The following is a 14,169-nucleotide window of genomic DNA, read 5'->3' as shown; positions in this document are numbered from 1 at the left end:
TCATTGTCGTTTTCTACAATAATCTTGAATCTAGTGGAATTATGACAGCTGTGTCATGACTATGCTACGACTGTGCAAAGCCTTCGGCTTAAAAAATGGGCAGATTAAATCTTCACCGCTAACCATGAGATTTGGGCTGCAGTCAAAAAGGCTGCAGAAGAGATTTTCAAAAATAGTTCATGAGGCTAAAAATGTCATTTATGAGATAAATGAATGCGATTTATACTGTTACTGTATAGAAGAGATGAAGACATTTAATAGAAGTTTTCCAAATCATAAGAGCACTAGATAATGTTTATAGGTATAACTTGTTCCCACACATATAAGGATTGAAAATGAGACGTCACAGTTTAAACTTATTTGAAAATGTTGCAGATATGGTGTGAGGAGAAACCTTTTCATGTTACAAATTGTTCATGTCTGAAATGCCCAACCTGGAAGCTTGATGGAGCCAGAGTCAATTGAGGCATTTAAGAATGCATTGCTTGTTTAAATTAGAACATAAAACTGCACAGCACAGAAACAGGCCCTTCAGCCCATGATATTGTGCTGAACATGACGCCAAATTAAATGAATCTCTCTGTCTGCTCTTGTCTATATCCCTCCATCCCTTTCATACTCATGTGCTTATGTAAAAGTGTAATAAATGCCCTTTCATAACTACCTCCACCACCACCCCTAGCAGCATATTTCAGACTCCTAACACTGTTTGTATAAAAGACTTGCCCCTCACATCTCCTTTGAACCTTCCCCTCTCACCTTAAATGCATGTCCCCTGGTATTGGACATTTCAACTCTGGGAAAAAGATTGTGACCGTTTACCCTATCTATGCTTCTCATCATTTTATAGATTTCTATTAAGCCTCCCCTCAGCCTCTGCCATTCCAGAGAAAACAACCTGAGTTTTTCTAATGTGCCTTGTAGCTCATGCCCTCTAATCCAAGTAGCATCCTGCAAACCTCTTCTGCACCCTCTCCAAAGCCTTGACATCCTTTCTACAATGTGGTGACCAGAATTAAATGCAATACTTTAAGTCAGAGTTAACCAAAGTCTTAAAAATTTGCAACATGGCATCCTGACTCTTTTACTCAATTCCCTGACCAACAAATGCAAGCATGGCCACTTTCAGGGAGCTATGGACTTGAACCCCAAGATCCCTCTGTACGTCAGTGCTGTTCAGGGTCCTGCCATTAACTGTATACTTTTCCTTAATATTTGATCTCCCAAAGTGAGCACCTCACATTCACATGGATTAAACTCCATCTACCATTTCTCCACCCTAATCTACAACTGATCTATACCCCACTGTATCATAGAGTCATAGAGATGTACAGCTTGGAACAGACCCTTCGGTCCAACTCGTCCATGCCGACCAGATATCCCAACCCAATCTAGTCCCACCTGCCAGCACCCGGCCCATATCCCTCCAAACCCTTCCTATTCATATACACATCCAAATGCCTCTTATACGTTGCAATTGTAACAGCCTCCACCATATCCTCTGGCAGCTCATTCCATACACGTATCACCCTCTGCATGAAAAAGTTGCCCCACTGATCTCTTTTATATCTTTCCCTTCTCTCCCAAAACCTATGTTCTCTAGTTCTGGACTCCCCGACCCCAGGGAAAAGACTTTTTCTATTTATCCTATCCATGCCCCTCATAATTTTATAAACCTCTATAAGGTCACCCCTCAGCCTCCGATGCTCCAGGGAAAACAGCCCCAGCCTATTCAGCCTCTCCCTATAACTCAAATCCTCCAATCCTGGCAACAGCCTTGTAAATCTTTTCTGAACCCTTTCAAGTTTCACAACATCTTTCCGATAGGAAGGAGACCAGAATTGCACACAATATTCCAACAGTGGCCTAACCAATGTCCTGTACAGCTGCAATATGACCTCCCAACCACTGTACTCCATACTCTGACCAATAAAGGAAAGCATACCAAACGTCTTCTTCACTATCCTATCTACCTGCAACTCCACTTTCAAGGAGCTATGAACCTGTATTCCAAGGTCTCTATGTTCAGCAACACTCCCTAGGACCTTACCATTAAGTGTATAAGTCCTGTTAAGATTTGCTTTCCCAAAATGCAGCACCTCGCATTTATCTGAATTAAACTCCATCTGCCACTCCTCAGCCCATTGGTCCATCTGGTCCAGATCCTGTTGTAATCTGAGGTAACCCTCTTTGCTGTCCACTACACCTCCAATTATGGTGTCATCTGCAAACTTAATAAGTGTACCTCTTATGCTCACATCCAAATCATATATATAAATGACAAAAAGTAGAGGGTCCATCCTTTAACAACCTTCTGCATGATCCACAACTCCACTGATCTTTGTATCATCTGCAAACATATTAACCCACCATCTATATTTTCAGCCAATTCATATCACAAACAGCAGAGATCCCAGTACGGATCCCTGCAGAACACCACTAATCAGTCACAGACCTCCAGCCAGAAAAACACACTTCCACCACTGCCCTCTATGGGCAAACAAATTCTGAATCCACTTGGATCCCGTACATCTTAATCTTTTGGATGAACCTACCATGAGGGACATTGTCAAATGTTTTTCTAAAATCCATGGAGAAAACATTCACTGTTCTACCCTCCTCAATCATTTTTGTCACCCCCTCGAAAAATTCAGTCAAGTATTTAAGACATTACCTGTCCTGCACAAAGACATGCTGACTGTCTCTAAGTAGGCCATGCTTATCAAATGCACGTAAGTCTTATCCTTAAGAATTCTCTCCATTAGCTTCCCAATCACTGATGTGAGACTCACCAGTCTATAGTTTCCTGGATTATCTCTAATTTCCTTCTTGAATAAAGGAGCAACGTTTGCTACTTGCCAGCCCTCTGGTACCTCTCCAGTAGCTAGCGGGGATACAAAGATCTTATCAAAGGTCCAGCAATCTCCTATCTTGCCTCTCTCAATAAGCTGGAGTAGATACCATTGGGTCCTGGGGGTATTTATCCGCCTCAACATTCTTCAAGAGACCCAACACCACTTCTTTCTTGATCTCAAAATGCCAGAGCGTATTAGTATGCTCCACACAAATCTCACTATCCTCCATATCCTTCTCTTGGGTGAATACAAAGTACTCACTTAAGATCTCACCCACATCCTCTGCCTCGATGCACTAGTTCCCTCTTTTATCCTTGAGTGGTCCTAACCTCTTGATATTAATGTAAATCAAGCCTCAATATTCCTGGAGTCATCACAACCATTAATGTTTTCATAAAATTGCACAGAAGTAAGCAACAGTATCCTTTAATGCTGATATTTGCATTATCTTGCTTTCTGTCTTGCAATTCTGTTTCTAGATTTTTCATTTCTAGTCACAGAGTCATAGAGATGCACAGCATGGAAACAGACCCTTTGGTCCAACCCATCCATGCTGACCAGATATCCCAATCCAATCTTGTCCCACCTGCCAGCACCCAGCCCATAGCCCTCCAAACCCTTCTTATTCATATACCCATCCAAATGCCTCTAAAAGTTGCAATTGTACCAGCCTCCACCACATCCTCTAGCAGCTCATTCCATACATATACCACCCTCTGCATAAAAAAGTTGCCCCTTAGGTCTCTTTTATATCTTTCCCCTCTCACCCAAAACCCAGGCCCTCTAGTTCTGGACTCCCCGAACCCAGGGAAAAGACTTTGTCTACTTATCCTATCTATGTTCCACATAATTTTGTAAATCTCTATAAGGTCACCCCTCAGCTTCCGACACTCCAGGGAATACAGCCCCAGCCTGTTCAGCCTCTTCCTGTAGCTCAGATCCTTCAACTCTGGCAACATCCTTGGAAATCTTTTCTGAACCCTTTCAAGTTTCACAACACCTTTCCGATAGGAAGGAGACCAGAATTGCACGCAATATTCCAACAGTGACCTAAACAATGTTCTGCAACATGACCTCCCAACTTCTGTACTCAATACTCTGACCAATAAAGGAAAGCATACCAAACACCTTCTTCACTATCCTATCTACCTGTGACTCCACTTTCAAGGAGCTATGAACCTGCACTCCAAGGTCTCTTTGTTCAGCAACACTCCCTAGGACCTTACCATGAAGTATATACGTCCTGCTAAGATCTGCTTTCCCAAAATGCAGCACCTCGCATTTATCTGAATTAAACTCCATCTGCCACTCCTCAGTCCATTGGCCCATCTGGTCCAGATCCTGTTGTAATCTGAGGTAATCTTCTTCGCTGTCCACTACACCTCCAATTTTGGTGTCATCTGCAAACTTACTAACTGTACCTCTTATGCTCGCATCCAAATCATTTATGTAAATGTCAAAACATAGAAGGCCCAGCACTGATCTCTGTGGCACTCCACTGGTCACAGGCCTCCAGTCTGAAAAACAACCCTCCACCACCACCCTCTGTCTTCTACCTTTGAGCCAGTTTTGTATCCAAATGGCTAGTTCTCCCTGTATTCCATGAGATCTAACCTTGGTAATCAGTCTCCCATGGGGAACCTTGTTGAATGCCTTACTGAAGTCCATACTGATCACATCTACTGCTCTGCCCTCATCAATCTTCTTTGTTGCTTCTTCAAAAAACTCAATCAAGTTTGTGAGATATGATTTCCCATGCACAAAGCCATGTTGAATGTCCCAAATCAGTCCTTGTCTTTCCAAATACATGTACATCCTGTCCCTCAGGATTCCCTCCAACAATGTGCCCACCACCGAGGTCAGGCTCACTGGTCTATTGTTCCCTGGCTTGTCTTTACCGCCATTCCTAAACAGTGGCACTATGTTTGCCAACCTGCCGTCTTCTGGCACCTCACCTGTGACTATTGATGAAACAAATATCTTGGCAAGAGGCCCAGCAATCACTTCTCTAGCTTCCCACAGAGTTCTCGGGTACATCTGATCAGGTGTTCTTGGGTCCTGGGGATTTATTCACCTTTAACCGTTTCAAGACATCCAGCACTTCCTCCTGTGTAATGTGGACATTTTGCAAGATGTCACCATCTATTTCCCTACAGTTGATACCTTCCATATCCTTCTCCACTGTAAATACTGATGCAAAATATTCATTTAGTATCTCCCCCATTTTCTGTGGCTCCACACAAAGGCCGCCTTGCTGATCTTTGAGGGGCCCTATTCTCTCCTTAGTTACCCTTTTGTCCTTAATATATTTGTAAAAACCCTTTGGATTCTCCTTAATTCTATTTGCCAAAGCTATCTCATGTCCCCGTTTTGCCTTCCTGATTTCCCTCTTAAGTATACTCCTACTTTCTTTATACTCTTCTAAGGATTCACTCGATCTATCCTGTCTATACCTGACATATGCCTCCTTCTTTTTCTGAACCAAATCCTCAATTTCTTTAGTCATCCAGCATTCCCTATACCTACTAGCCTTCCCTTTCACCCTGACAGGAATATACTTTCTCTGGATTCTCGTTATCTCATTTCTGAAGGCTTCCCATTTTCCAGCCATCCCTTTACCTGCGAACATCTGCCCCCAACCAGCTTTCGAAAGTTCTTGCCTAACACCGTCAAAATTAGCCTTTCTCCAATTTAGAACTTCAACTTTTAGATCTGGTTTATCCTTTTCCATCACTATTTTAAAACAAATAGAATTATGGTTGCTGGCCCCCAAAATGCTCCCCCACTGACACCTCAGTCACCTGCCCTGCCTTATTTCCCAAGAGTAGGTCAAGTTTTGCACCTTCTCTAGTAGGTACATCCACATACTGAATCAGAAAATTTTCTTGTACACACTTAAGAAATTCCTTTCCATCTAAACCTTTAACAATACGGCAGTCCCAGTCTGTGTTTGGGAAGTTAAAATCCCCTACCATAACTACCCTATTATTCTTACAGAAAGCTGAGATCTCCTTACAAGTTTGTTTCTCAATTTCCCTCTCATTGTTGGGGGGTCTATAATACAATCCCAATAATGTGATCATTCCTGCCTTATTTCTCAGTTCCACCCAAATAACTTCCCTGGATGTATTTCCGGGAATATCCTCCCTCAGCACAGAAGTAATGCTATCCCTTATCAAAAATGCCACTATCCCTGCTCTCTTGCCTCCCTTTCTATCCTTCCTGTGCATTTGTATCCTGGAACATTAAGCTGCCAGTTCTGCCCATCCCTGAGCCATGTTTCCGTAATTGCTATGATATCCAGTCCCGTGTTCCTAACCATGCCCTGAGTTCATCTGCCTTTCCTGTCAGGCCCCTTGCATTGAAATAAATGCAATTTAATTTATTAGTCCTACCTTGTCCTTGCCTGCCCTGACTGTTTGACTCACTTCTGTTCTCAGCTGTATCTGTCTCAGATTGATCGCTTTCCTCACTATCTCCTGGGTCCCCACCCAACCTTACCAGTTAAATCCTCCCAAACAGTTCTAGCAAATTTCCCTGCCAGTATATTAGTTCCCTTCCAATTTAGGTGTAATCCGTCCTTCTTGTACAGGTCACTTCTACCCCAAAAGAGATTCCAATGATCCAAAAATGTGAATCCTTCTCCCATACACCAGCTCCTCAGCCATGCATTAATCTGCTCTATCCTCCTATTCCTGCCCTCACTAGCTCATAGCACTGGGAGTAATCCAGATATTATTACCCTTGAGGACCTCCTTTTTAAATTTCTGCCTAACTCTCCCTAATCTCCCTTCAGACTCTCAACCTTTTCCCTTCCAATGTCATTGGTTTCAATGTAGACAATGACCTTTTGCTGGCCCCTCTCCCCCATGAGAACATTCTGCATCCTCTCTGAGACATCCTTGATCCTGGCACCAGGGAAACAACACAACATTCTGCTTTTTCTCTGCTGGCCACAGAAACGTCTGTCTGTACCTCTGACTACAGAATCCCCTAACACAACTGATCTCTTGGAAGCCGACATACCTCTCGTTGCATTAGAGCCAGTCTCAACACCAGAAACTTGGCTGTTTGTGCTACGTTCCCCTGAGAATCCAAAATAGCATACCTGTTTGAAATGGGTATATCCACAAAAGACTCCTGCACCAGCTGGCTACCTCTCTTACCCTTCCTGGAGTTAACCCATCTATGTGACTGTATCTGAGACTTTCTCCCCTTCCTATAACTGCCATCTATCACATATTGTTGCTGTTGTAAATTCCTCATCGCTTCTATCTGTCTCTCCAACCAATCCACTCGATCTGATAAGGTTCGTATCCAACAGCATTTATGGCAGATATAATCTGCAGTAACCCTTAAACTCTCTTTAAACTCCCACATCTGACAAAAAGTACATATCACTGCAAAGACCATTTTTGCTCCTTCACAATCTACAGACCCAGAAAATAACACAGTCTTATTCCACTACAAACACTGCCCCAGGTTAAATTAATAGCTATGGCTTATATTTTATGTTTAATCAAGAGACTTATCTCCAAAAACACAGAATCAAGAAAGAATCCACTATACTCACTAATACAGTCTTTCTCTTGGTCAGACTTAAAACAACAATTAACTTATCTGATTCTGTGCTATGAACTTCACCCAACAGTTCCTCCAAGATTAGTTGTGAATTTCACTGTTTGTTAATTTTCCCAGATGCACTCTGATGTCCAGCGATACACGAATTCAAACAGCAAAGGCAGTAACTGTGCAGGGGTTCTCTCTCTCTCCTGCACTGTCCTCGCCATGTGTTTCCTTTGTCTGCTCTTCTCCCTTTTAAACTGCTGTTGTTTTGACTTTTTTCCCCAAAGTTCCAAAACAATGCAACAGCATATAAAACAGTAACTGCTGCTGCTGGATTTCGAGGAAATCACCTCCAACACCTAAAATACCTCAAAAAAAGGAGCGGCTCTTACAGCCAGAAATTTTTCCCATCCTCCATAATAATCTTTTCAATTCCATTTCCCTTTCCTTGATTTACTCTTTGCTGTGGAATTCCATCTCCAGTTTTTTTTTTAATCTCTTCATCTTTAAATTGCTTTAACCGCAACTGAATATCACCTGATTTCAATGCTTCACTATTTAGAGTGCCTGGTCTCTCTTGTGTTTTTTTCTAAACCCAAGTGTTGTGCTTGTATCTCAATCATCTCTGTCTTCGCTGTGTCAGGTAATGCTGCTTCCAGTTTACTCACCAAGTCAATTAGTCTGAGTTTTAAATGTACCCTTAAAACAAGTCTACCATTTGCAGAAAATCCATTTTACCTGTCTTTTCGACCCAGGTTGAGAGTAAGTGCAGATCTATACATAATGAGGGTTACTATTTATTACAAATAAATATCTTCTAGTTAAGGATTAGCAATTATGAACACTTGACATATAACTCCACTACTTAAAATTCTAACCCCTCTTTTGTGAAACTCCACAGCGCAAAAACATTTCGATATGTTTAAGCCATATTCAGGAGGCATCTGAATGTTAACTTACTGGTTTGCTGAAGCAATTGTGACTTTATCAGTATGTTGCTCCCTACCTGATCACATGAGACCCCAGATGCTAATGAAGGCCACTTTTCAGAATTAGTTGTAATTACTGAATTCTATTACAACTCAATAACTGAATTATTGTGCATTGTTAATGAATAAAACATGGGCAGATTCATGAAACTTCATTTTAAAACTTGTACTTGACTTAAACTCATGTCTGAATCCATCACCATTAGACGATGTTACCTTTCAGAGCCAGATGCAGATTTTAAATGTGAGGGGGTCAGGTGCTTATCAGTGTGTCCTTCATCTATTCCATGATATAGACAATAGACAATAGACAATAGATGCAGGAGTAGGCCATTCAGCCCTTCGAGCCTGCACCGCCATTCAATATGATCATGGCAGATCATCCTCAATCAGTATCCTGTTCCTGCCTTATCTCCATAACCTTTGATTCCACTATCTTTGAGAGCTCTATCCAACTCTTTCTTAAATGAATCCAGAGACTGGGCCTCCACTGCCCTCTGGGGCAGAGCATTCCACACAGCCACCACTCTCTGGGTGAAGAAGTTTCTCCTCATCTCTGTCCTAAATGGTCTACCCTGTATTTTTAAGCTGTGTCCTCTGGTTCGGCACTCACCCATCAGCAGAAACATGTTTCCTGCTGCCAGAGTGTCCAATCCTTTCATAATCTTATATGTCTCAATCAGATCCCCTCTAAGTCTTCTAAACTCAAGGGTATACAAGCCCAGTCGCTTCAGTCTTTCAGCGTAAGGTAATCACTCCATTCCAGGAATTGACCTCGTGAACCTACGTTGCACTCCCTCAATAGCCAGAATGTCTTTCCTCAAATTTGGAGACCAAAACTGCACACAATACTCCAGTTGTGGTCTCACCAGGGCCCTGTACAGCTGCAGAAGCACCTCTTTGCTTCTATACTCAATCCCTCTTGTTATGAAGGCCAGCATGCTATTAGCCTTCTTCAGTACCTGCTGTACCTACATGCTTACCTTCATTGACTGGTGCACAAGAACACCCAGATCTCTTTGTACTGCCCCTTTACCTAAATTAATTCCACTTAGGTAGTAATCTGCCTTCCTGTTCTTGCCACCAAAGTGGATAACCATACATTTATCCACATTAAACTGCATCTGCCATGCATCTGCCCACTCACCTCACTTGTCCAGATCACCCTGTAATCTCCTAACATCCTCATCACATTTCACCCTGCCACCCAGCTTTGTATCATCAGCAAATTTGCTCATGTTATTACTAATACCATCTTCTATATCATTAACATATATTGTAAAAAGCTGCGGTCCCAGCACTGATCCCTGCGGTACCCCACTGGTCACTGCCTGCCATTCTGAAATGGAGCCATTTATCACTACCCTTTGTTTCCTATCAGCCAACCAATTTTCAATCCAATCTATTGCCCCCAAAACCATGCACCTTAAGTTTACTCACTAAGCTCCTGTGTGGGACTTTATCAAAAGCTTTCTGAAAGTCCAGGTACACGACATCTACTGGATCTCCCTCATCCATCTTCAGAGTTACATCCTCAAAAAATTCAAGAAGATTAGTCAAGCATGATTCCCCCTTCATAAATCCATGCTGACTCTGTCCTATCCTGTTACTACTATCCAGATGTGCCATAATTTCATCCTTTATAATAGACTCCAGCATCTTTCCCACCACTGAGGTCAGACTAACTGGTCTATAATTTCCTGCTTTCTCTCTCCCACCTTTTTAAAAAAGTGGTCTAACATTAGCCATCCTCCAATCCTCAGAAACCGACCCCGAATCTATCGAACTCTGGAAAATAATCACCAACGCATCCACAATTTCCAGAGCCACCTCCTTCAGTACCCTGGGATATAGACCTTCAGGCCCCGGGGACTTATCAACCTTCAGACCTAACAGTCTCTCCAACACCAATTCCTGGCAAATATAAATTCCCTTAAGTTCAGGTCCGTCAGCCACTGTTACCTCAGGGAGATTGCTTGTGTCTTCCCTAGTGAACACAGATCTGAAGTACCCATTTAATTCTTCTGCCATTTCTTTGTTCCCTGTAATATATTCCCCTGTTTCTGTCTTCAAGGGCCCAATTTTAGTTAACCATTTTTTTGCCTTGCACACACTTAAAAAAGCTTTTACTATCCTCCTTTATATTATTGGCCAGTTTACCTTCGTACCTCATTTTTCCTCTGCGTAATTCCTTCTTAGCAATCCTCTCTTGTTCTTTAAAAGCTTCCCCGTCCTCTGATTTCCCACTTATCTTTGCTATGTTATACTTTTTCTCTTTTAACTTTATATGTTTCTTAACTTCCCTCGTCAGCCACGGCCGCCCATGCCTCCTCCTGGGATCTTTCTTCCTTTTAGGAATGAACTGATCCTGCAACTTCTGCATTATACACAGAAATATCCACCATTGTTCTTCCACGGTCATCCGTGCTAAGGTATTGCACCATTGAACTTTGGCCTGCTCCTCCCTCATAGCTCCATAGTTCCCTTTATTCAACAGAAGTACTGTCACTTCCGACTGTACTCTTTCCCTCTCAAATTGCAGATTGAAGCTTAATGTATTATGGTCACTACTTCCCAATGGCTCCTTCACTTTGAGGTCTCTGACCAATTCTGGTTCATTACACAATACTAGATCCAGAATTGCCTTCTCCCTGGTCGGCTCCAGCACCAGCTGCTCTAAGAATCCATCTCTGAGGCACTCCACCAAGTCTCTTTCTTGAGGTCTAATACCATCCTGATTCTCCCAGTCTATCTGCATGTTAAAATCCCCCATAACAACTGTAGTAACATCTTTGCGACAGGCCAATTTCAGCTCCTGATTCAACTTACATCCGACATCCAGACTACTGTTTGGGGGCCTGTAGATGACTCCCAAGAGGGTCTTTTTACCCTTAGTATTTTGCAGCTCTATCAACACTGACTCTACATCCCCTGACTCTAGGTCCCCCTGCACAAGGGACTGAATATCCTCCCTTACCAACAAGGCCACCCCACCCCCTCTAACCGTCAGTCTGTCCTTACGATAGCACGTGTAGCCTTGAATATTCATTTCCCAGGCCCTGTCCACTTGAAGCCACGTCTCAGTTATTGCCACAATATCGTATCTGCCAATTTCCAAAAGAGCCTCAAGCTTATCCATCTTATGTCTAATGCTTCGTGCGTTCATATACAGTATTTTTAATTTGTTACTGCTCTCACCCTTCCCATCAACTCCTATTTCACTCAACCTTACAGCATGATCCCTTTCCGAGTTTTCTGCTTCATTGATACAGTTGTCTTTCTTGACTTCTCTCGTTCTAACTTTCCCTTCAATTTCCTTTTTAAACATCCAGTTTGTCGCCCCCCGCTACTTAGTTTAAACGTAGCTGTGTTGCAGTAGAAAACCTGCCTGCCAGAATGCTGGTTCCTAACCTATTAAGGTGCAAACCATCTCTCTTGTAGAATTTATGCTTACCACAAAATATACCCAAGTGATTCAAGAACTTAAATCCTTGCTTCCTACACTAGTTCCCCAACCACACGTTCAAGACCATTATCTCCCTGTTTTTGGCCACACCAACCCGAGGACCTGGAAGCAAACCGGAGATAACCACCTTGGACATCCTGCTTTTCAGCCTTCTTCCTAGTTCTCTGAAGTCCCGCTGTAGTATGTTCCTCCTTTTCTTCCCGACATCATTTGTGCCGACATGTACCACCACCTCTGGCTCTTCACCCTCGTCCTTGAGATTTCCTGCACTTTGTCCACAATGTCTTTCACCCTGGCATCAGGAAGGCAACACACCATCTTTAAATCCCGTCTGCTGTCACAAAAACCCCGGTCAGTTCCTCTCACGATGGAGTCCCCTATTACCACGGCTCTGTGCGATGTACGACTCTTCCGCTCTGCCTCTGCGCCAACTTTTGATTGACAGACCTGGCCGCCTCCCGGACTGGCAGTGTCATCTGTCTCTACTGTTTCCAAAAGCTTCAACTTGTTCCTGACAGGTACTTCTCCCGGGGTCTCTTGCACCTGTGTCCTCTCTGCCTTCCTCATCATCTGCTCTCTTCTGGTCTCTTCTGGCCTGATTGGTGTAATAACCCTCGCTGAAGGTCTTGTCCAGAAAGATCTCGTTCTCTCGGATGAGCCTAAGGTCCTCGAGTTCTTTCATCAGCGCTGCAAAGTGCTCGGTCAATAGCTGAATGTGCACACACTTTCCACACATATATGAGCCAGACACACCAGAGTCGTTGACCTCCCACATCAAGCACGTAGCGCACTGAACCAGCTGGGCAGTCATGTCTTCACCCTCTTCAACTGTAGCATAATCACTTCACTCAACTTCCTTGTCAAAGACTCCTGAGCTGATGCCTCACTCTTCAATCCAAACTTCCTTAGACCCTCTTTTTGTGTCAAGTCTGTGGACTCTTAATTTAGGTTAGAGGAGGAGGGAGGGAGGGAGACTTACTTTGTAGGACCTGGGGTTTAGAACACACTCACTCTAATAGCAATCACTTACCTTCCCGACCAGCTTTGCGCTCCGCCTGAACTTCTGCCCAGCTCCCGCCGCTCTCAGCTGTGAAAATGCGATATCATAAGGCAGGGCTAATAGGATAGCCTAACCAGCTGACAATACCACCAATTCTCACAATATCCAATAATGGCACGTTGTACAGTATTGCATTGTAATTTTCCAATGGCTGTCTGTCTCATAGAGATTGGTTCCACTCTAAGAAATTTATATTTGAGGATGAAAATCTTTTCTTCAGAACTTAACAAGACACCTTCTTCCACAGAGTGGTGAGAGGGTGCTATTCCAAATTTTCAGACTCCTGTGGCAGGAAATGTCATAAATATATCAAGTCTTTGTGAACTCATCACTATCATTTTGGACAAAATCCATGCTAACCTGGACCGGTGGGCTGAACAAGCATCCCATCATTTGTGTGGTACTACAGCTGCCAAAATGGAATTTCTAGGCCCTTCAGTTTATAAACTGCAAGTTACGAGGTGCATCAAGAAAGTCAGTGTTACGTCAAGATGACCATGGGTTGTGTACAGAAACGCCATTTAATCACTCATCAGTTTGTGAAATGCCCTTGTTACTGCATGAACAGTAATAGCAGCCCTAAATTGCATTGTCTCAATCAACACAAATTTTCTGTTTCTCAAAGTATTTCTCTTTTCACCACAGGTGGATGCTCATGGAAATATTCCACTAACAACTCTTGAAATTCGGAATGAAGTGAAAGCTTCTGAGGTGTTCACGAATATCAATGATCCAAGACCGACCATGTTTTCTTATGACAATACCAACATCCAATACAGAAGGCCAGCTACCAGCAGAGATGGCTATGGTAGAAGCACACTAGAAAGGCACACAATTCAGAAGAAGGGACGCTTACGGCGACGAACATCACAACTGAAAATTAAAATCCCAGATTTGGCTGATGTGAATGCCATAGACAGGTGGTCACGGGTGGTCTTTCCTGTTACATTTGGGTTTTTTAACTTGGTGTACTGGCTGTACTATGTGCACTAACTCAGACAGTATGTACAGTACAGATAGGATTCCTTCTTTATTTTGATTTCATTTATTAACCCTTAAAGAACTGTAGTAGCAAAATAGCAACAAGTTCAAGGTAAGATATTCAGCTCTTAATTTGTTGTGGGAATTAAATACATAAGCGTATTTGCCAATGAACTTGTGTCTGGCTAGGATGAATATTTGAGTTTTGAAATAAATTGCTTTTGTTCAATGCTTAACTCCTAATGACAGCTA

The 14,169-nt window shown here is 42.8% G+C and overlaps 1 protein-coding gene across 2 annotated transcripts in view; it reads left to right on the top strand.

Annotated features, from left to right (window-relative positions):
• The window catches only part of gabrb1 (gamma-aminobutyric acid type A receptor subunit beta1), a 279,986-nt gene extending 266,057 nt beyond the window's left edge, over positions 1 to 13,929 (top strand). For both annotated transcript variants that reach the window (XM_060830997.1, XM_060830991.1), the window contains one exon: positions 13,582 to 13,929. In XM_060830997.1, coding sequence (XP_060686980.1) covers positions 13,582 to 13,929 — 348 coding nt within the window. The remainder of the gene's footprint in view (positions 1 to 13,581) is intronic.
• Positions 13,930 to 14,169: the final 240 nt, after the last annotated feature.

This window comes from Hemiscyllium ocellatum, chromosome 1, assembly GCF_020745735.1.
Source record: "Hemiscyllium ocellatum isolate sHemOce1 chromosome 1, sHemOce1.pat.X.cur, whole genome shotgun sequence".
NCBI classification, from domain to species: Eukaryota; Metazoa; Chordata; class Chondrichthyes; order Orectolobiformes; family Hemiscylliidae; genus Hemiscyllium; species Hemiscyllium ocellatum.
Note: the sequence above shows the minus strand (reverse complement) of the source record. Positions and strands in the feature narration are given on the sequence as shown.